Raw genomic sequence first — 25229 nt, forward strand, 5'->3', positions numbered from 1 at the left:
ATTCGTTTGCAGTTAACCAAAAGGGAACAAGAAATGAGATGGCAAAGTATTACAATAATATAAATGGAATTACTAGGAAAAGAAATATGGAGCTTACAAACAGGGACATAGTATATGGTGTTGCTATAATTCTAAAAAGACCAACTACAGAAGTTCTGCAGGAATACTGCTACAAAACTAAAACAGCATTAATACTAGCACTACTAAAGAAATCCTTCAAACATAAAGCCTCAGGTGTACTACAACCTACTTCGAAAATATTACAGAATCTTATTTTGTAAATATTATAAGATTACACTGCAGGAATGGTTGAGTTAAGTGCAGACCGGACCAGAATTCAATCGCGTAACGACCAGTTACTTTATTTAGCAAAATTGTCCAACACCCAGGGACAAAACAAAACAAAAACAGGCTTACAGGCAAACAGGAACTCAGACTAGGAATTCTCACAAAACAGGCTTTTACTCAGAACGGGCAAGCCCTTAAGAAGGACACACGCAAATTAGATGGTCGCCACGGCGACCATGCTGGACATGACAGCGATACTACATACGTGCACAACTTCAATAACACAGTTGTACCTCTACTTATACGTTTAATTGGTTCTAGCAGTTAATATGGAATAATGAAACTGTTGTAAATCAAAACACATTATCAATTTGAAATTGATTGAAACGGGATTAGTCCGTTCCGAAAGCAAACGAACCTTCTTGAATCAACTGCAATTGCCCTGAAGGTATGCTGGTGTTCAGTAGAGGTTCATACATATACACAAAATAAATAAACATGAATTAATATAATGAAATATAACATCATAATTGTAAATGAGGAAAACTGGATGTGTCCCCAGGCCGTGACGACAAAAGTTTGCCCACCCTTGACCTAGAACCATTGTTTTTGGGACGATGGACTGGTGGTTAATTGCACTTTTAATGACAGATTCTTTTTTTTTATAGGTTCTTTCTAAAAAGCAGAATGGAAGCAAAGTTTTGAGCTGTTTATAGGTGATGATGAAATAAGTCAATATATTCTCTGTAGAGCGTGCCGTCTCGTTTGGTCTCATGTTATAGTCGTCATAGTTCCATTCCACTCCATTTAGTTATTAATATCGATACGACGAAACACACACACGTAAACGCACACTGCTGTCGTCTTAATACAACTGAATCGTCTCCGAGTCTCTGCACCACACAACACAGTCGGCACAATCCCACTCTCAGTCCACTCTTGGCGTCCATACTCATTCTCTTGTTGTTCATCACTCTCCTCAGAGCACCCAAAGCCTTGCTTCCTTGATTGAATAGAAGGACGTGTATAAATAGTGCAATTCGCAATAGAAGACAAATTTGAATTACTGAAATTCCGAGTATTATGGGATGAGTCAGACGAAAGAGAGACGTGCAACCAGTCGGAGTGCCGACTGACTACCAGAAACCAAATATGCTAACGACAGTACGGACTAAAGTGACGGATAATAGGCCCAACCTTAACGGCTGGTGGACCACTCCAGCACCTAAAGTGACGATACGGACGAGAGTGGTAATGACACACCAAAGATCAGAGAAACCTACACCCACGGCGACAACCCTGAAGAGTGAGGTTACAACGCCGACGGCCAAAAATGAGTGCACTGCCAGTACGTAAAATTCAGGAAAATTGTGTAGAAAAGGAAAACCATAACCAAAACTCGGTAGTTGTGTAGGCGCATGGCTTCAATGTGCACTGACTTAATTAAACTAATTAAATTAAATTTTGTGGGCCATCTGTCTTGTCTTATGTTTTATGTTTGTTCAATGTTGTAAGTGTTTGTATTCTTTCCTGTATTCTTATCTTTCTTGTCTTATATGGTTGTCCAGCGCTGGCGTTTGATCGGCCCACGTAACTGAAAGAAATAACAGAAAACTATCGAAGGAAAAAGAAAAAGGAAGAAATACAGTGCTCATTGAAATGAGAAAAACGTTTTTTAAAGAGTATGACGGTTTGAAATGTATTGTTTTGGATGGAAACGATAGCACATCTCGTTAGGAATCTAAAACGTTCGTTTTTTGGGAAATCGTTTTGAAGCTAAGGGTGTGCAACGTAACGTCCGAGAGCCTATGGAGTTCCCGGAAAATAAATGTTTTTCAGTTGGAAAACGATGAATTTAGGGGTAAAAGGTTTAGAAAAATTATGTTGAGTTATTTTAAATGCATTAAGTTAATGCCAGAACCACACCATGGAAAGATGGAATAGTGACAGAAAATGAATAAAATTGTTTCGTTTTATAGTTAAGAATTGGAGAATTAAGTAATGAAAAGACGAGGAAAAAATCCAATTGAGTGAATTGGGATAGGTTAATGTGGGATGGAGGCATGGTTATAAGATCAATGCACGTCAATTTCACATTAAGTAGGCGAAGCTAAAATAGTAGATTTAGTTGGTTTGGTAAATAAATAAAATGAGAATAAGGTAAAATTAATTGGGATGGTTATATGTCAATTTCCCATTTGGACTGATGGGCTAAAAAGCAAGTGTTAATATTCAATATTCAATATTTATCTGGATAACTCCGGATGAGACCGCAGACTGGATTAATTACATTTTTTAATTTATTACAACCAACGACGTTTTATTTATTACACTAACAAGGCCTTTAGTAAAATAGGAGAACGTCATGATTTTTATCTGGTGGCATTAACAGTCGGGAAAACCTACACTAGATGATGGAGCATCTGAGGGAATGGACACATACGATGATCTGGAATAAATGAAATATCTAATAGTACTTTCGGTTGACACACAACACACAATAGCGCTAGGAATAAAAGCTACAAATATGTTGTTTTCTAATTGTGATTCTCTTGTTGGTATGTCACACTGCCGGGGAGCATGCTGCTGTCTAGGATGGTCAGGATGCATCGTCGCTTCCGGGTTTTGGGCTGCATGGAAACTGCGCGTGATGCCTGCTGGGATGAACACTCACTCCAACATCTGACTTCACGACACCCGTTGACGAATACGACAATGCATGGTCTTCAAATTGTTCACGGGGGTCAGGCCAAAGGCCAATGTGTATACTGTATCACTATCCAGTCATGCACTCATCTTGAAATGTATTAACGACTGTTACCAAAATTTGTTATCACTTATCAGTTCGATTGTTCATTTACCTTTATCACGTACCGATCAACCGTCGGCGGTCTACATGTATAATCCATATGTACGGATAAAGATAAATGAAGGGGGGGTTAGTGCATGGGTCAGATGTTTGGAGTGTTGGGGTTTTTATCGAAACATGAATAACAAGAGTTGGGATAATCGCAGCAGGCTGACCGCCAGGATCTTATTTTCATTTTTATTTTTTCCGATAATTCTGTGTAGCTATGATTTAAGATACTTTACCAATACCCTGTATTGATTTTTCAATTTTAATTTCCATTCAAAATGGGAGTATAAACTCCCAAAGGGGGGATATGTTGTGGAAAATAGACTCGCATTTGTAGAATAGAGTTGCATATTAGAAATGTAGAAAAACCTGCTTACGTTGCTTACAGTAGTGAGGGAATGTTGACATCATTCGAGAAGATCCTTGACAAGATAGTCGAGTTTACCAAAATGGGCATGAGACCTACAAGGCCTTTCTTCAAGGACTCTCTGAGCAAACTGAGGCAACAACATGCCCTAATAAGGGTACGAACAACATGTCCGTGTTGATTACTGAGGACTAGGGCCGCCTTTTGGGCTGAAGCTATAAAAGCATTGTTATGTTTGGAGTTCTCTGAGTTCTTTTGGGATGACGAAATAAAAGGCTCCCCCTCATGGCTGGTTCCCGATGTACTTAATTCAATCACGAAAGAAGACTTAAAAGATTATCGAACCTACAATTTCTCCTACATGAGTTGCTCTTCCTGATAGCAGCCGTATCATTTCTTCCTTATTATGCAAAATTATCTCAAAATACAGTAGAAAAGGGTCTCAATTATTATATACAGAGTTATATTCATGGCCTCAAGGTGTACAAAGGCGCTTATAACCTAGTAATGTTGATGATCTATGAGAAAGTTGTCAGCCCCGGACCAACTTCACATTTAAATGTATTCAGATTTGTCAACTCTGACGGACTCTTACTGCAAATGTAAAGCGGGGTATGTACACTTCATTGTTTTCGCTTCTGAAATGAAATGAAATGAAAATGAAATGATCTGCATTTATATAGCGCTTTTCAAGTCAATGACTTCCCAAAGCGCTTTACAACGTGCTCCACATTTCCCAATAGCGGCCTTTCAGCCATGTAAGGCGCTAACCTGCTTATTGGGGGTATTAGGGGTTCAGTGTCTTACCCAAGGACACTTCGACATGTAACACAGACGAGCCGGGATTCGAACTGGGATCCCTTGATCCCAAGACGAGCGCTCTACCGCCCCTAGAGACATTTAAGAGTTTTAGATATGTCACCTCAATCTTATTTCTTGGCCCATCTAATCATATAAAATAAGCAAAGTTTTCTTTTTGTTGACTTTTATAAGTTCATAACCTATGGCAGAACAAACCCATTCCAGAAATTTTTAAGACGTGTCCAGGTTTGTATTTCATGGTTATACCAAATTAACGTGGCAGAGAGGAGCTATACGTCATGCTATGAGGCTGATAGGGTGCTGTGTTAAAACCGACCCAGCAGCAGTGTGAACTTCAATTTTAATGAACATAAAACACTTCCCATCATCCATTTTCACATTGATTTGAACGTGAAGGTGTCGCCCTCACGTGCATGCCTTTATCTACTTCAAGCACTTCTCCAAATTGGACGAAAATGGACCAACTTCACCCCTACTAATCGTTCCGGATACGTCTGATCAACGTTACAAGAGCCCCAGACAAGTCGTCAAACCATTTTTGATACAAAACACTTTACTTACAAATGTTTCAGGTTACAAAGCTACTCCCAAAACAAAATAAATTTGTAAATAGAGGTACCACTGTACAAGTGTGTGTACATGTCCAGTTCTGTCTGCGGTTCGCTAGAAAGCATTTGGATGTTCCAGAATAGTGCTAGGAGCATATGTTATGGTCAGATAAAACAAAAATAGAATGTTTTGTGTTGGAGGGGAAAGAATACTGAATTGCATCTGGAGAACACTGTAGCCACTGTGAACCATTGGCGTGGAAACATCATGCTTTGGGCTGTTTTTCTGCAAAGGGACCAGGACGACTGAAACATGTAAATGAGAAAATAAATGGGGCCCTGTATCAAGAGACTTTGAGCCCTATTTTCAAAAACAGCTTGCTCATAATTGGTATTTTATGGATTAAGGCAGCAAAATAAATCTGTTATGGAGCTTTTTAGTGAGTCGTGCTAAAAGAGCCAGTTCCCTGAACAGAGCCGGAATTTCCATCCATACTCGCTCTCCGTTTGCACCAGATTCAAGCCCTTTCTCTCCCTGCTTAAAACATTAGGAACAAAGAGCAACGGGTCGGGCCTCATTACATTACCGATTCTGCTCAACGAGCTCGACCGAAAAGGAGGCTTCATTTTCCCAGTCACGTGACACTACGTCACCAACACACGCTTCGAGTGGGACTAAGTTCGCCACGCCCACTGTTACTCGACACAAGCATCAAAGCAGTCAATATTCGATTAGATCCATATTGCCTACATTGTGGTCAGTGATAAAATGTATCAACTAATCAATAATCGCAAAAATATAGTAACGCATTTCCAACTTTGTGCGCATATAAGGTGCACCAGATGATAAAATCCATGTGAAAATTTCTGGCCAATTTAAGGTTTTTGGGTGCGCCTTACAGCCCGGAAAATATAGTACAGAGACCCCTCGCTACTTCGCACTTTGGTTATTGCTGGTGCAATGCTTCGGGGATTTTGAATTAAGTTTTTATTTAAATCGATATCAACATGTCATGCATTGTGTTCTACAAATGCTATCACGAGGGGCAGTTTGTATTAGTATGTGATGGTTGGGCATGACTGTGAGCTCGACTGTGAAAGGCTGGTGTATTTTGTCAATCAAACAGTGGGGCGGGCGCCCAAGTCAATGTTTCAGAACCCAAAAAAACTGAGAAGCGTGGCGACTGCTGGCTTTTAGCGGCCCGTTACATAGAAAAGTAAATCATCAATTAAATTGGACTCTTAAAAAAAAGACAAAAAAGAGCAAAGAAATGGTGATCACCAGCGGGTGTTCCATGGATTATAATCGGGTTTGGCAAGCGACTGAGGCGATGTAGGGAGGGAAGCTAACATCAAGTGTGCAGGTCCGGTCTAGTGCTACGGCCAAGTCTGACAACCGTAACAAGCCACCCCTGCAAAGCCTGTATCTCACCAATGCCAAATGCATTATCCATGAACCGGGTGACCTGGAGGTACAAATCGTGGGAAACCACTTCACTTGGGACAATTGTACTTGAATCATCACAAAAATGCCCGATGCTAGTGTTCAGCTAGCCAGCTGCTTTTTAAATCTCTTTCTTGCACTGAAAAGAGAACCCTTTGAATTATGTTGAATTTGTTATCATGACAATAAGGACCATTCATTTGACTGCAATTCTGAGTTATATGTGTAAATCTATTGTTGTTATGTTGTTAGAGTTGTATAATCTCAGTCGATAAAGACGACATTTTGACGTAAATTTCAACCTTGGGGCTTTTATGAAGGTGCGACGCTACTTCGGGCATTTTCAACCTTCGCGGTCTCCATTAAACGCAATAACCGAGGGATTACTGTAATCACTTTTGGAGCAAGGCCAAAGAAATCTTCATGCAGTACTCTTCCTGTGTGTGTTGACAGGGCAGACAGCTAGGCACTTGGCCCTGCTGACTGGGGAGCTGCTCAGACATTGAGTCAGATGCCACCAGGGAGAACAAGCTGCTCCATTGTATAGGGAACTGTTCCCCATAGCGTCGCCACCACTATGAAGCGTGACGTAAACACACACATGCACGCACTGACTGACTCTCGTCATACACAAATATGCCCATGTGCATTCATGGAGTGCTGCTTGTTTGCACGTGTATTCTACTGTGCATGAACAAAAAATACGCTGGCTAAAACATCAATGTGAAAAAACAAAAGGAGCCAGACGCACCTTGGGAAAACAAGACCTGTAGGTAGCTTCTTTTTCTGGTCTTTTCAAGGGACACTGTGTACTATCTGACTACTAGATGTCATTGATTGTCCATTGCAACAAAAAAAGTGCTACAAAGCAAAAGCAGGAATACAAACTACGGAGACTCAACGTAACCAAACAGTCCAAATTTTTTCTCATTTGTTTTTGCTCAGCCTTTCACAAGGTTTTTGATTAATCACCAAATTAATCATCAGAAAAATCAGGCATTAAAGTTATTAATTCATCTTATAGGGGGTTATATTGTAAAATCCAATCAGGGACTGGATGTAGTCAGGAAAATAGTCATGTACAATTATGACAAGTATGTGTTTAATTACACTGCAAAAAACAAGTTAGGAAATTGAAAGGGAAAATATCATTTTCCAATTACAGTACAGTAAAATGTACTTGTTCTGCTGTTTCTTTCTCATTTTACTGTTTGTTTTCCAATTTATTTCAAAAATAATTTTGAGTAAAATAGAGAAATGGGTTTAAGATTAATTAAATTGTCATCTGCAATATTAGATTATTTTGTTAATATTAAAGGGACACTCTGTAATACTTGACCACCGGAATGTGGCTGTATTGTGTAGGGCAACCGAAAACGAGTGCTTCAAACCACAAGGAAGAATACAAACTACTGAAACATAAAGTGATCAAAGCACACAATATTACTTTTCATTTTTTGCCCCAGCTTTCCACAAAGTTTTTGGGGTACCTGTAGCAGCAAGATGGCGAACAATCATGTCAGCCATAGGTGAAGTAAAATAAATACACATTTATCAAACTGGAAGATCATGACATTTTGCTTATCATTAAAATCAATATTGTTTTTGGTTTATGAATTAAGATTTTTTTAACCATAAGTAAGCGCTAAAAAATGCACAATGTCCCTTTAGGTAAGGAAAGACCCAAAACAAGGCGAATGATTGCATGAAATAATAACCAAGCAATGAAAGACTTTAATCAATATTTATGACCTCATTTTAAATAGTCATAATTCTAAAACGAGACCTGTAACAGTACAGTAAAATCAATTTTCGTTTGGTACAGTTTCCTGGAGCAATTGGTTCGAGTATCTTTTTGGTATCAAAAAAGGTCAACAAATCAAGCAATTTATTGTTGAATGGACAACAAATAAAAAGCAATCAATTCTAGAACAAATGGTTGATTTCTATACAGAGAAATGACAGTCTGTATAACAACCAACATGCAAGGGGTTTTCTGTACAAGAGCGTTCTCCATTAAGGCCCTGGTGCTGTGGAATGCTCTTCCCCCTGAGATTCAATCTGCAGCCTCAGTGGAGCTGTTTAAATCTAGGCTTAAAACACACTTCTATTCTATAGTATATGAATAACCTATATTTTATGTTGACAATAACTGTGTATTATTTGATATTGCAACATCCATTGCAGCCTGGTCAACCTGGAAGAGGGATTGCCTCATGTGCGATCCCTTCTCAAGGTTTCTTCATTTTCCTCATGTTAATGTTTTTGAGGTTTTTTTGCCCTCATGTAGGTTTTAGATCAGGGAATGGTGTAATAATAGTTTTGGTTGCAATAATCTGTGGTCTGTGCAGTCCTTTAAGACTCTTTGTGATTAAGGGCTAAAGAAATAAACGTGACTTGACTTGACTGTGTCCTAGGGCAGTGTATTTATACCAATGCGCTAGGGACCTTGTGAGACCTTGTCTATACTGTGCCGCATGAAATTGCCCAATTTTATCTTTGCTGATCATGAGGTAGCGCGGTATATTTAATAACTTAATAAGTTTGATTTAAGATTGAAATGCAGAAAATAACAGAAAAAAAACTTGCATATAATCTTGCGGTTATAACTTACTATTTTCTCATTTAAAAAAATAGAAACAAATTATTATGTCAGAAAAAAATGTTTTTATTCCACGAGCAGATAATATTTGCTCATTTTAGGTATAATTTTTCTTGAAAAACATGATTAAAATGTACTAAAACCTCAAAAGCAGGTTTAAAAAGAAAGTGAAAAGAAAAATACAAAATGACAAAAAAATAGTAACCAAAATGAACCTGTGTTTGTCCTGAAACAAGGTGCCGACAAATGATACGAAACACTCTATACTATTCATTTAGGCAACTCTGTAATTTAAGCTTAAAAAATGGTGCATGCCTGGAAATTTTCTTTTATTAAAATAAAGTGTGGCAAACACTGTCCTAAGGCAAAAGCAAATGCAACATTGGTTAAATTTGGTGCATAAATAAGACAAGTGTAATTGGATCTTCTTTATTTGTCACTTTCTTTAGTGAATCTAGAATACTGTACACCAATGTTGTGCAGTGAGGATCATATCGGGTGAGGCACAGTCTGATTCACAAATGAATGAACCTGTGTCTTATTCATCATTTGATTGGCAGAGCAAGAACAAAATGTATAAAAATGTCTATAAATATCTATAGATAGATAATCCTACATTGGAAAAAAAGTCCACGCACAAGAAAAAAAAAAATAATGAATGGCTCGACTTGCTGTTATATAGCTTATACTATCATTGATTTTATTGTTTGGGGCTAAGGTCTGTTCCAAATCAGAATCTTTGGTCTCACTATCGCCCAATCCCTTGAGGCAAGAGAATTGCGTGCCTCACTCTGCATTTGCTGAGGCCCAGCACAGTAATTCATTACATACCAATCCAATTAATATTCACAATACAATGTGAGAATTCAGCGAATTTGAGAACGAAAATCTGAGAGTTTTGATATTAAATGATAAAGAACTTTAACACTAAATTAATATAACCGTTTATTATATTTTAAATTCTTTATATCCTAGGGGACAGGCGAGGCTATGCTTCACATGCCTATCTGACGGCAAGTCGATGCTGTACACACTTTCCACCGAGTACCAACATTTCAAACGAGTGCTGACAACCTCTGGAGGTCGCTTTAACATTGACTGCAGGGTCTAATGATTTCCATTGGCGCAGGTACCTTTGCCATCTGAGCCTGCACGCCCACCGCCTTGAGAGCCGTCACTGCCTTCTGAGCTGAGCCTGGACTATCGAAGTCGACAAAGCCGTAGCCTGTTGTAAAAACAATACAAAGTGAGTAACGCTGCATAATACGATTATTTATGGTGGTGATAAATGTGGCGATACGGGGGAGCGACACACCCGATAATAGCTCATTAGCAATGTAGGGTAAACATCCATGAAACGGTCCTCATCTAGCGCAAGCTCCCTATCAAAAAAAAACACATCAAGTATAAACCGTATAAAATGATCATTCGCTTCGTTCTTGCATAAGGTTTCAACTTTATATGATCTGCACGGCATGGATGACCTCTGAGTAACCTTGCATCTTCTGTAGTGCATATGTACGCACAAACAACACAGAGAGCAAGCAGTATGTCTTTGAGCTTGGAAGTGAATACAAGGAAAAAAATCAATTTTCACCTTTGCACTTGTTGGTTGTCTTGTCTAGTATCGCCTTCGTTGACACAATTTTCCCATAGCTGAAAAAACAACAAAATGGAAGAATTATTTTTAGACATGCAACATTATGCAAATATCATAACCTCCAAAATATTTTCAATATTCATGGTAGGTTGTCAATATCAAAACAAAAATAGTTGTAACAATCATGATATTATAAAACAAATATTTGAAGGAAAACATTATGTTTTGAGACAAACGGCCATTATTTATTCATGGGAGGCTTGCCCACTGCAGTGACCCAAAAATCTTAGATCAAATTAACAGCATGAAGTAAACAGTTATTTTGTTAATCGATCTGTTGATTATTTTTTTTTCAATAATCACTTTATTGGATATACCTAAAGGGACAGAGTGTAATATTTAGTGCCTCCAAGTGGTACAAAAAACATTGATTTGAAAACTAGGCCTATATACCCTGTGTGTAGTTTGCATGTTCTCCCCATGCCTGTGTGGGTTTCCCCTGGGCACTCTAGTTTCCAAATTCCCAAAACATGCATGTCAGGTTAATTGGCCGGTCCAAATTGTGCCTAAGTGTGAATGAGTGAGTGAATGAATAGTTGTCAGTCTTTGTGTGCCCTGCGGACTGGCTAGCAACCAGTTCAGGGTGTCCCCTGCCCAGTGCTTGAAGATGACTGGGATGGGTTCCAGCACCCCCGAGAGTCTAGTTAGGATAAGCGGTACAGAAAATTGTTGGATGGAAAAGTCCTATATGTCGAAAAAAAAAAATCTTTTACACCGTAGAACCGCTGTACTGTGTATCTCTGGCCCGAGCTTCTACTGGACAACACAGTGACAACTAGTTGTCAAATATTACACACTGGGGCTTTTAAGGTGCTGTCCAGAATTTGAAACTTTCTTACTCTCTTCCACTATCTCCTGGCTTAAGGTCATGATGGCAGCTCATTTATCAAATACGCACATTTCTTAGATGCGCTCAAAGATGCGCCGGCATTTTCTTACTTTTACCATTTTAATGCTACAATAACAAAAAGCTGTGATGACAAGCAAAAAGTTATTCTTCAACTGCAAAAGTCCACCATAATTTTCCAAAGCATAAAAGACAAATCACTGGAGTCATGCCAACACTCTATTCCTCCCAAAAATATATATTTTAAAGAGACCCCCAAAACTATCAATAATTGTAAAAGGATAACATCCATGAGAGCAGGCTGAGCAACATTACAGAATTAAATCAGTTTAAATGTATCTAAATGAGAACCATTATTTCGTCATGACGCCAATTTTTTTTTTTTTTCAATCGATTGTGATAGTCCATTCAAAAGATTGTAGAACGTTTTATTTTAATAAGCTAAAAAACAGAGGATTTAGTTAATTTATCTATATTAATAAAACCTTATGATGCATGATTTTAAGCATTGATTAGCGGTTAATTAATCAAATATCTGTTATCTCTAAACTACACGAATAAACGAGCCACCAGAGGGTGTTATAACACCAAACAGGGAATCGCTTCTTTATTTATCTTTTGTGTTTTCTTCTTCTAATATTGATACTTTATAATGATGGAGCATTTTTAATATTGCAGCCACGATACAGCTATTATTATTACACCCCAAATATTTGAGCCAACACAAACATTGGCTTCATTAAAGAGTGCAGATGAGATATATCAGTAGAAATGTGCATGCAGGGTAACCTGATCCGTCTCGGGATGTCCTGCGCAATGCTGGCTCGCAGCCACATTCATTCCACTCCGCACTCACTTCTCTATCCATCCACACTGCGTCACTACCATGTTTCAAGTCCACTCAAAACATGTTTAATCCATTAAGACACATACAGTATTCAATTGAAGAACTGTATTTTTATTTGTAAATCTGTTGAATTGTACCAAAACAGACAAAGTAAGACCAGAAAAAAAAGAATGCAAACGTCCAATCATGTGTCAATAACATATTTATCACCACCCTCCACTGGTTGCTTAAGTGCCCGTCTGTATTATTTATACGACCTCCTCCAAGGCATGACTATTTCATGTTTTTTCCCCAACTCTGAGCCATTTCCAGCAACTGCAAAACAATGTTGTTTTACATCTCCCGGAGCTGTGCCAATTCTTTAGCTGAGTGCTTTACGTTGCCAAAAGGATTTATGAAAGGGCTTCTCCGAGGTGCCCGCCGACTGATTTGCACAATGCAGAACTGGGAAAGGGGGACAGAATACTCATCCATGTGTGAGGGTTGAGAATACCCAGATTTAAGCCCGTTGTCCATCCACGGTCAACAACCTGCGGTGGACCAGAGGAGCCGAGGATAACCCACTATGATTCCGACAGGGTTTAAGTGGGGGCAGGGCATTTGCACTAAAACTGTCATCTCAAACTTTAGCAAACTGCGTCAAATTCCATATAAAATCCATCAGTGAGGTGCACTAGAAGTGATAACAATGAATACAGTCATTCCTCTTCACAGGAGCACCTCAAGATAATTAAGATTTAGAAGTAAAAATGGATGGTGCTGCAATAGACGCTGTATCAGAAATTGAGTTAGTAGGGGTCATAATGGACAATAAATTAAGCTGGAAAACACACATCAGACACATACAAACTAAAGTATCTAAAAGCATTTCAATAATTAATAAAAACAAATTCATTTTAACATATAATGCATTGTATTCATTATATTGTTCTCTAGTTCTGCCACACTTAACATATTATGCAGAAGTCTGGCGCAATAATTACAAAAGTTCACTACAGCCCCTTTTCATCCTCCAAAAAGATGCAAATAGAACCAAACACAGGGTAGGATATCAAGATCATACTAATATTTTACCCCTGCAGTCCAAATTATTAAAATTAGATGATTTAGTACATTTTTTCACTGCACAACTGCTATTTAAGGTCAACAAAAACATAGTGCTAGAAAACATCCATAAATTATTCATTCGGAAAGAAGGAAATTGTAACTTAAGGGGCTGTAGTGAATTCATGATCCCAAAGGTGAGAACCACCAGGAGAAGTATGTGTGTGTCTGTGTGTGGAGTCAAGCTTTGGAACGGTTTGCAAGACGAGATCAAACAATGTCCAAATATTCACTTGTTCAAATTTAAATACAAAAAAAACATTCCTGGCAGAATACAGAGATGAAGAAAATCGGGTATGAGTGATACGAGAGATTTTGAATAGTGCGTCAAGAACTATGGTTAACTTTGTGTTATTGTTGCTATTGTTATATCATAAGTGTTATTATTAATATTATTACAATTGTTGTTATATAATCGGTGTATTTAATAGGGAAGATGAAGGGGTAGGGAATATAAGCATTTTCTTCTGACTACTGTCAGGTTTTTAATGTAAATCTCTTGATTTTATGTCTCAAGGTAATCAACTTGTTTTTATATTACTAATTATAAAAACAATGTTTCTCATACAAACACACATAAAGTAACGTCTCAACAATGAGTGTAATTATATCTTTTGTACTTTTATCAAGCTTGTATTTTATTTTGAAGTCGTTCTGGCTCTGTACTGGTTTCTCTGACGTCACGAATAAACTTCCTGGCTCTCTCTTTCCGGAAACTCAACAAGAGGTCGCGTGAGTTTTTTGCCCCCACCATAATGTCGAATTAAACCATATACATGTATTTTATCTGTGCAAATATGGCCACGAAATAGTCATAATAATGATTGACTTTGACACTACCCCCTTTCGAACAAATTATGTAATATTATCTTGTTGTTGAGTAATTGTTTTCGTTCTGTTTTTATTTTAATGTTCGAATAAAGTTTTCATTCATTCATTTGTATCTATCCATCCATTTTCTGCACTGGGTATCCTCAGCTAGGCCGTGGGGGTACTGGACCCATTGCCAGCCATCTTCGGGCAGTGGGCATGGGATACCCTTAACTGGTTCCCGGCCAGTCGCAGGGCACACAGGGACAGACAACTGACTCGCTCATTCACACAAGGGACAATTTGGACCGGCCAATTAACCTGACATGCATGTTTCTTTTTGGAATTTGGACGGAAACCGGAGTGCCCAGAGGAAACTTACGCAAGCACGGAAAGGCTGGTAGCTGGATTTGATCCTATGACCTCAGAACTGTACCGCGGACGCCCTACTCACTCATCCACCGTTTTTTTTGTATACGGGCAAAAATCTTGCTTGCTATACGAAGAAAAATCCTGTTCACGAGCAGTGACAGAGGCTACCACTAGAGACCACTTGAAACCGCTCTGCTTACTGCCAGCATCAGCTCGTCCAGTTTGCGCATGCAACCTACAACACGCCCCAAAAATAATTGTAAAAGTTGTGCTTTTATGATTTTTTCGAGCATATGTTCATTTACAGTTACAGTAACTTTAATTTTAAGTGTACAGTAAGTGCTTAGATATCATCAATAGTCTTTTGATCTCATACCTGTTAACCTCTGCCAATTGCTCTCCTTATTAATGTTTGCATATCCTCCTTAATAGGCTATAATAAACCTTAGAAACACAACTCTGCACCTACTTCAGGGTTTATACACATTTTTAATGGCAAATTCAAGCACTTTTTAAGGACTTTAAAAACCTTTTTTTTTTCATTTTCCAGTACCATTAAAATAATAAATCTGGTGTGAATCATGTATTTTGCAGATCCACATTTATATCTGCGGCATATCATATATGTGATTTTTAATCTTGCACCTGCATTTATCAAGACATATGATTTTTAAATCTTGAAATTTGGGAATATATTTGTGGACATTTTTTAGACACATCTCTCGTGGTATAGGTGTGAAGTAAAATGATGACAATATGAAGCTTACAATTTTAGTAGCAGGAAGTTTATTACATTACAATTTACGACTCAGAAACATTACCTTCATTTTTGCATGACCCATAAATAAATAAATGTCCATATTTGATATGTAATCCTTGAACTCATTTCATAGTGTCCTGTTTAGGAGTAGCATGCACCCGTCCTCTTGGACGAGGCCTGTAAAGGGCGATGGCCCTTCATTGGACAATGCCATACAAACTAATGCATGCTGCTGTTAATCCAGAGAGAAGAAATGCAATGGCAAAGAGAAGCATCCAGAGTGCAGTGTTCGCAACATTTTTAAGCAGACTTATGAAGAAACATGGCAACACTTTAAATAATTTCCAAGCAGTTTAAACAAAATTCAAGCACTTTTCAATCCTTGAAAACATTACATAAAAATTTAGGTATTTTCAAGACATACTTTGTAGAATACCGCAACAATAATAGCAAACTACAGTATGTCACAAAAGTAAGTATACCCCTCACATTTCTACAGAGATTTCATGATAATGTTTAATAGAACAACACTGAAGAAACATCGCATTGACACAATGTAAAGAAGTCTGTGTAAAGATTATATAGCATAGTAGATATATATTTTCCTTGTACACCCCAAAAGCTCTACACCCCCATATGTCCAAATTAGGCACTGCATGTCATGTTCCCTCCAAAATACCGTGTGACTTGTTACTCTCACTAGGTTTCAGGTAGGAATAAGGAGCAGGCGTGTTCAATTTGAAGTACATTCAGTCATACTGTTCACTGAAACTCCCAACATGGAACACCATGGCAAGAAACTCTCTCGGGACCTCAAAACAATGAATTGTGGCACTAAATAAGGCTGCGAGATGATTGTCAACACCCTGAAGTTGAGCTGCAGAACAGTGGCCAAGATCCTCCGGTGTTTTAAAAAAAAATCTGGATGCACTCACAACGGAGCTTGTGTTGGATGTTGAACCAAGCTGAGTGAACATGCACAGCTTTACATACAAATGCTATGTAAGAAAGATATGGGCAGGAGTACCGTATTTTCCGCACTATAAGGCGCACCTAAAAGCCTTTATTTTTTTCAAAAGCTGACCATGCACCTTATAATACAGTGCGCCTTATTTATGGATCAATTTTAAAATTGCTAAGTTTTCCAACTAACTTGTAGCCGCCGACTATATTTTCCCCCGAACGCCAAGTAGTCCGCGGTGTATGCTGGGATTTATTTACCGGCGTTTCATTGGCTAACCAATGTGTCAATCATCATTTGAATCGATCACTGTTGGCTAAAGTTATCGGAGGTCAAGGGGCGGATCCTTTTTATCATTTACAGGCTGGCATTGGCTTGAACGGCAAAACAAAGCCTGCAATTGGCCGAAAAAGATGTGTCAATCATCAGTTGAATCGATCACTATTGGCTAAAGTTATTCGGAGGTCAAGGGGCGGATCCTTTTTATCATTTACAGGCTGGCATTGGCTTAAACGGCGAAACAAAGCCTGCAATTGGCCGAAAAAGAGGAATATGTATAGCACATGGCTGACGGCATAGAGAAAGCATTTTTTTCTATTCTGTATTTGTAAATATTGTATTCTCCTGGATTTACTACCCTCACGGATATAAGAGGACATTGGCTGCACATTATTATGATCACAACGACTTCGGTGAGCTACTCCGGGTTTTATATTGTCCCTGTATCTTGTTTCAGACTGAACTCGATGTTTCTGTGATAAGCGGTGCAGATAATGGATGAAATGGAGGGTCTATTTTTAAATTAAACTCAATTCCAAGTGTTTATTGTCATATGCACAGTAAAGTTGCGAGCGAAAAAGAAAATAGATACTTAGGAATGGTTGGCATTTCTTGAATCCCAAGACTTTAACCTTCCGAATGATGGAACAATGCATTTGAGTGACATCGTACGGACACCGCATCCGCACGTGTTCTCGACACGTATTTGCGTCTTTGCAAGCTTTTGGAATGTTAAGGGGTAATAAGTTGGACTGAACTATCTGACTGTTTTGTCGACATTCCCATTGTAGCGCCTTATAATCCGGTGCGTCTTATGTATGTCAAAAATAGGAGCAAAAACAATTTTTTCGGGGTGCGCCCTATAACCCGGTGCGCCTTATAGTGCGGAAAATACGGTACTTTCAGCATTGCTAGAGGGATTGAAGAAGTGGGGGGTCAGCCTGGAAGTACTCAGATAATGCTGTTCAGGAACTTTCACAGTGTGCACTCACTTTTGTTGCAAAGAGGGTTTGGTTATTGACGGCTATATTTTGAGGTTTTTTTAGGGTTAGAATAAATATACACTGTTATAATAGCTTTACACCTTTTATCGTGTCAAAGCGATGTTTCTTCAGCGTTGTTCTACTTAACACTATGAGATTTCTACAGAAATGCGTTTTTGTGACATACTATATGATAATTATGTCGTCCGCTACCAATGACTGAGACGATCCGGATTAGAGCCAAAATGTACAAAAATTCTTATATGGCTTACACAATGTGAAACGATGGAAAAAACGTATTACATGGAAAACAGATTGAGTTGAAAGCACGCACACACATTTGTGACAGCACTCATAATAAACTCCTAAAAATTTCGTTAATATGATCATATTTATCTTATTACTGTAATTTTATGTCTAATTACCATTCTATTGTGTTTTTAGTGATCAGGATGACGTGTTTCATAGCAATTCGAGCTACGAGTGCAACCCTTGAACAAATTTAGCTCGTATTTAGAAGTACGACAGTATAGTATAGTGCGTCCAGTACAAGTTACAGGAAACATAATCCACTTTGAGCATAGTCAATGCAAGAGAGTTAAACTGGCTCTAATGTGTATTGCTAAGAGGCAAATTTCATGCAGTGATTTTATCAGGCTAAGTAAAAGCAGAAATATGAGAACCACCCCCGCAGAACAGAACACCACATGACCCGCTAAGTGAACCCAATTCTCTCCAACCCCTCTGATTCTCTACATCCACATACAACACCGCTCCCCCCTTTCATGCCATTGCCCGTGTTTGTCTTTCCCTTTCCCCTGGGCTCGCCGTTTCCTGTCGGCTTGGGCAGCCTCATGTGAGCTATATCTTCCAGACAGCTGTAAAAAAGCAGGCCTCTCCCCCATCCCCGAGTTACCCAGACTCTCTTTTCCCTCCTTTTCTCTTAATCTTCTCCTCCGTCATATTTTCTCCCGTTCAATTGGATGTCATCACCAGGCTCTGCTCCTCAATTAAGCTCGGTTGGGTCATTCATCGCAGCTGTCCTTCTTATAATGACTTCAAGTTGCTCTAACAGACATGTTCAATTGATTAGTTTATACCAGTGGTTCTCTACTTGTCTAACTTCGAGACTTCTCAAATGTGTGGAATAAAAAATGTGTGCAGTTTAAACTTGTGACACTAGAATATATAAACGTCAATTCATTAACGTATACATACATTTTTAGAAGCATTCGCCCTGAGGGCCAAAACGTAAAAATACATTGTTTTTTTGTTTTATTAAAAAAAAATGTATAAAAAAACTATTATGAAGGTTTTGACACAGCTCATCATTACGTATCAAGCCTCTGGGAATTATTTCAGTTTGAAAAATCACCATTAAATGGCAGAATATTTGTCCACACATTAAGAAGACGCCACTTCCTAGCTTTTGCTTCCTGTATCCAGTGATTGAGAGTGTGTAAGTGGCCCCCCGAGGCGTAGAGAAGCAGTGTGGTAAAAAAGCTAATATATGGGTAAGGACAGACAGACGCTTAAACAGGGATATATTTTTTTCTTTCTAAAAAAAGATGACGAAGCTGGGGCAGGGAAGGGTGACGTTTCGTGCATGTCCGCAAGTACGTAATCGCCATGGTTACCGAAGCTGTGTGAATCAGATGTCACCGTAAACATCAGGACCTAAAAAGTTCTTGTAAAGTCCTAGCATGGTTCATGCATATTTTCAGTGATCTTACAATAAAATTTAATTTTTTAAGCAAAGTGCCCTTGTGTTTAAGTAAAACATTTTTTAGATAATGCAGGTATCACAGATACAAAAAACAGCACCAAAGTGAGAGTTCTGCTTGAAGTGCATCTTTTCACAAAAATATGTTTTTCTCAGTTTTTTTCGGAAACAATATTTAAAAAAAGCAAAGTTCAACTGTTGTTTCCTAAACAATGGTAAAAGCTAAAAACACAATTTATTTTCTAATGCAAGATGAGGGTTTGAGCTTTTTATTGATATGTCCCTATGCCCATGTAGCTACAAAACTACATTTTGTGTTGGCTTTCTAAAATGAGTCAAAAAGGTAAAAATTGGCTGGCATCGGCTCTTCCCTTTTTGACATATAGGACTTTTCCATCCAACAATTTTCTGTAATGAATGAGTTAAACAAAAAAAAGAAACAACTTCAAGTAGTATTCCCCTTAAAAATGACTGTGTGTATCATTTACCTACTCCGAGTTGTTCAAATACTCAATATTTTAAAAAACACAATATTGATTTAAACAATAAACAAAAATGCATGTTATACATATAAACGTGCATATTTTTAAAACTTGAGGGTTAAGAAATGTGTAATTATTTACTAAAACATGAAGCTCACCTAGAGGGAATATACATAATTGTCCACTGTCTTGCTGCCAAGGGTACCCTACCAAAAACTTGTGAAAAGTTTGCAAAAAAATTGTGCGGTTTGGTCACTTTAAATCCCGTCATTTGTATTCTTCCTTGTGTTTCTTAGTCTGGCTGCAACAACGGGTGGATAAAATCAATTAAAATGTCATGATCACTTATGCGAGGCACCTGAGCCTGCTCCATTGGCGCCAACTGCCTCGGACGCTGATTGGCTACCTGTCACTTTTTATACCCCCGTCTTCCTGTCACCGGTTGTCAGTCCGTCTGCGAACCTCAGCTTACGCTATGCAAGCTTTTCGACCCTGACTCTCTCCTGTTATGATTCCTGTCTCTTTCCCGGCTCCGACCCCTTTTCTGATCTCGACTACGATTTTGCTCCCCCGTCCCGGCTACTGATCTGTTTTTTTCCGCTCTCAATACCGCCATCGCTCGCCATGGAAATACAACTTCCGCGTCTGAGCTACCTGCTCCCCGCAACCAGCGATCTACGGATCGTTTGTACTATCCTTTCCCTTCTTCCCAATAAAACTAAGAGAAATGCACACAAGTGGGTCCGTTCTGGTCCTGACATAAAATAGATTTTTTATATATATATATATATATATATATATATATATATATATATATATATTAGTAAAAAACTGCAGGTGACATCCGATTTACAACCAAAATCCGTCGAAAAATCCAATACAATGGGGCCATCTGTTGCAGATATGATGTCTAGTTTACTATGCTGAGTGGAGAGGTAGATTGCTGTGCTGGCCATATAATTGTCATCGGCAGTTCCAGGCTGCTACGCATACCAGACATTGAATTACAAAATCAGCATCTGCTGGAACAAATGAGCATCTGATAAGAAAAATGAGCATCCACTGAAAAAAATGTGCACCTGCTGACTGTGGTTGTAATTCCAACAGCTCGGAAGTCGGATGCTACCTGTTTACTGCCGACATGATAAACTCGCATTCTATTTCGTTATTATTTTATTTATCTTATTGCTGTACTTTTAGGTTCAATTACTATTTGTATGTGTTTTTAGTGATAAGAAAGATGCGTTTCATAGCTATTTAGCATTACCTCTGATGATTTTAGGAGGCTGGGAACGGATTATTTGCTTTCCAGTTATTTCTTATGGGGAACATTTTTTCAAAATACGAGAAATTCTGGATGCAAGCCTGAACAAATCAATCTTGTATGTAGAGGGGTCATTGGACACAAAATTAGAACATTTTTTTGGGTTTTTCGTGTGTGTGTATTTCAAAAGTGTCATGCAGTAAATGCCGTGACTATGTGCTTTTTCAAAATCTTAAATAGCACTTCAGGACACTTAAAGTAAACCAACTCATACAAGTTGAAATGTAATGAGAAAAATCATTACATAGAGGTCAAAAGATGTTTGTTGGCAGCTGCAGAAAACCGACTGGCCTTTTTCCCTGCGCACAATATTGCAGGAATGAACTTACTCATGCCAGAAATGACTACAACATATATATTTTTTATCATTCATACTTATTTCACCTTGAACTTTATTTTTCCATCCAAACATATTGAAAGAGTCACACTCCAGCAATGCATTCAGCTGTTACTTTTATACTCAATACCCCAGTTTCAGTCATTTTCTTTATGAAGGAAATGTATGTGGTGCCCATTCAAAGTTTGGATCAATGGTTTGTCTGACTTACGTCTGACAGAGTTTGACCAGGTCCTGGTCCGTGGTTCCGGGGTGGAGGCCACGGATGTACAGGTTGGTTTTGCTCAGCTGCTCCCCGCAATTATTGCTACTGTTGCTGCCGTTGCTGATGGTGCTGGTGTTGACACTGTTGTTGTTGGAGCTTGGGGGAGCCATCTGATGGTTGGAAGGAGATACATACGTCTGCAGGAAAAGACATGGAGGATTAAGTTGTTGCAACTGAATGTATGGCCCCTCACTCATGCCATATACAGTGGAACCTCGGTTTTCAAACGCCTCTCAGTTCGAACAAATCAGAGTCCGACCAAAAATTTCGAGAAATTCTTGCTTCGCTGTTAGGTCAAAAAATTGGAGTTCGAACGCCGGTAATGCGTGAGTGCGTACGCTAGGGTGCGATGCTGAGCGGCGTACAGGTGTTTTAGCCCCTTATTATGCCTCCGAAGAAAGTCAGTGCAAGCAGCAAAGTTGCTACAGGTGGAAAAAAAAAGTAGTGTGTACAACTATTGCATTTAAGAAAAAAATAATGAAGGAGGTGTGCGAGTGTCTGATCTTGCTAGGGAATACAGCATGGCTAAATCTACGATCAGTACGATACTAAAGAATAAGGAGGCTGTGAAATCTAGTGATGTGGCTAAGGGAGTGAGTGCTATAAGCAAGCAACGGCCGTCCACCTGTGCCTTCTGATGACCACCACAAATGTAAGAAGTCCTATCCATAATTATTTTCTTTATCCTTTTTTATTTTATTTTTACACGTTCATGTTAGCGTAATCTTTCGTACGGAAGATTACGATAACGCGAACGTACGATTAGCCTGGGTTAGCTTTATGTGGGTGTTGGAACGGAGCTCAACTTTCCAATGAACCGCTCACCACTTGTTGTGGAGACACGGGTGCTAAATGTCTTGTAAACAACCTGATTTTTTTATTTTTACACGTTCATGTTGGCGTAATCTTACGTACGGAAGATTACGATAACGCGGACGTACGATTAGCCTGGGTTAGCTTTATGTTTACTTTAAACATTCAAGGTAAACATTCAGGGTGTTGGAACGGATTAAAACGATTTACATTATTTTTAATGGGAAAAATGATTTCGGTGATCGAACAAATCAGTTTTCGAACAGGGTTCTAGAACGGATTATGGTCGAGAACCGAGGTTCCACTGTATAATGATCATTACCACTGCAAGGACTTTTATATACATAAAAAGTAACAAATCAAATGCATTTAAGTCAATCTATGTCACAGCCAAAAACCCCCTAGAGCAGGATCTCTGTTTGGCCTTGTAAAAGTTCCTTAAGTGGCCCTGTTGGAGAGGTCCCTATGGTCAAGACACCCGCTTATGGCGCATTTCCACTAAATGGTTCCAGCTCTCCTCGCCTAGCCGTGCCACAGGTACCAAGTACATTTTCCAGGTATCCTTTTTCACAACAAGGTCGTACCCATGGTACTGTGGCTTGACGCTACCACCATGCATGGGCGACATAATACCTCTTGTGGTCAAATTTGTGACCTACACTACATCAATCTGGCTTATTTTTCATACAAACACAATAAAAGAATACATTCAAAACTTGTGACCATGAATATTTTGAGATGTCACAAATACGGCGTACACAATTTGAAATGATCAAAAAACGTATAAATAGGAGAGAAAGAAAGATGCTAATTGGGAAAGTGAAAAATATCCGTGACAGCCCTAACTTTTGATCTAGTCTGTAGTCTGTGACTTACTGATTAAAACAACTTCATTTCAAACCATCAACAAAGTTTAGACAGTCATGTAACCACTAAGATTCAACAGTGCCCCTGGGATTTACATGAAGACCATTTATCTGATTTGAACTCACTCAAACCCTTTTAAAAATGTAAAAAGAGCAGCAAAATTCATCGCCATTTTTTGGTGTAGTGCTTGACTTATTTTCTTTTGACAATTGAAATTTTCAAAATTAATTCAAACTCCTTACTGTGAGTTTTAGGGTAGGTTTTAGATCAGGGGATGGTGTCATAATAGTCTGTAGTTTGCAATAATCTGGGGGTCTGTGCAGCCCTTTGAGACTCCTTGTGATTAAGGGCTATACAAATAAACATGACTTGACTTGACTACCCTCAGTAAAACCCGGACAAATAACATTTCTATAGGGTGAGCTACATTACAATTGACTGTAAGATTCACTGGTAAAGTGTAGTAGTTGACCGATAATCAGACCGGACGATTATCAGTACCGATAATTGTGAATTTGACGGATATTGGTATAGGCATATTATTAGGCCGATAAAACTCAAAACCGAGCAACAGCCGAGGAAAACTTTTCACTTCATCTCATGCCTTCTGTCAAGGACGCTACCCAGAGCCACTGAATCAGGAAGCCCACACCGCACTGTGCGCAGTCACACACTGTAAACTGGAGTGAGAGTTAGGGCTGTTGTGAATATTTGTCATATTCACAAATATTTTTCACATTCGCATTCACTGACTTTTTTTCTCTCCACTCCCCGTTGTGACTACTCTTGAATGAAATGTCGAGGAAACGTCGTCAACGTCTCACTCCCCTTCACGTGAGTAGGTTTTATATAGCGTGCTGTAGTAGCCCTATTGTAAAGCATGCTTATTGTACGTAGCCGTTCACTGATCACTGTAACCAGAGAACCAATGTGAATGAGACCCTGGTTTTATTAGATTTCCCCATGTAATCAAATGTTTGATTTGAATTTAAAGTCGTAATATCTATGGTTTGCAAAATAAGACACACTTCAAATGTATTATGTTGTGTGGCTATGGGAGACTACAGACAAATACCAAACTCACTAGTCATGTTAGTTGTATTAATATTATATTTTTTTTAACTGTAAAAGGTTTTATTTGAAGTCAAAACAAAATATTATTCTCACAAATATTCTTTATGTCTATTTGCATTCTTAAACATATCTCACCCCAATTTTTAAGCTTTTACAGCAAATGAATATCAGCTCCAAACATTGGTATCGGTATCGGCCTTAAAAAACCCCACATTGGTCGGTCCTAAGTATAGTGATGTCCTAGCTGAAACTCTTCTTTTAGACAACCAGTTGGGAATTAACTGAGCACCAGTTAACTGCTTGGCCTTGGTTATGCCCCAGTGTGTCAGAGGAGGAGGAACTGTTTGATTAGTCAGGGTCACCAGGACTGGCCTGGGAACAATAGAATGGCTCATTGGACACAGCAAAAACCAGCATCTTGTTAACATAGAGTGACACAGACAACCTCATACCAAGTCTAATTTCCCCTAATCAGGTATTTTTCTATGTTTGTTAAATGAAAACCTTTTTTCAGACTCTTATTACAACAAGTACTCACTTTTGAGAAGTTACCATAAGCAACAACCAATACAAATAGTACAGATAGTCAAATAATCAATGACAACGCGTGTAATAAAATCAACCGTTTTCCAGATGCAGTATTGAATATTTCTGTTCAATTGGATAGAATTAACAGCAATTTTCTATTCTTGTGATTTACAGTTACTGAACAAACCTCAGTTGGGCAGCAAACATCCACATTTTGATGTCGGTGATTAACTGAAAACAGTGTTTCTTAATTTATTAGATAATC

At 38.6% G+C, this 25229-nt stretch overlaps 1 protein-coding gene across 3 annotated transcripts in view; it reads right to left on the bottom strand.

The window, feature by feature from the left end:
* The window catches only part of LOC148369301 (RNA-binding motif, single-stranded-interacting protein 2-like), a 55808-nt gene that overhangs the window by 23071 nt on the left and 7508 nt on the right, over positions 1-25229 (bottom strand). For all 3 annotated transcript variants that reach the window (XM_088331248.1, XM_088331247.1, XM_088331249.1), the window contains exons 2-4: positions 21629-21819; positions 10526-10584; positions 10062-10153 (exon numbers count right to left, since the gene is read on the bottom strand). In XM_088331248.1, the coding sequence (XP_088187374.1) occupies positions 10062-10153; positions 10526-10584; positions 21629-21819 (342 nt within the window). The remainder of the gene's footprint in view (positions 1-10061; positions 10154-10525; positions 10585-21628; positions 21820-25229) is intronic.

This window comes from Urocampus carinirostris, chromosome 3 (assembly GCF_059441175.1).
Source record: "Urocampus carinirostris isolate Australia breed hairy pipefish chromosome 3, RoL_Ucar_1.0, whole genome shotgun sequence".
NCBI classification, from domain to species: domain Eukaryota; kingdom Metazoa; phylum Chordata; class Actinopteri; order Syngnathiformes; family Syngnathidae; genus Urocampus; species Urocampus carinirostris.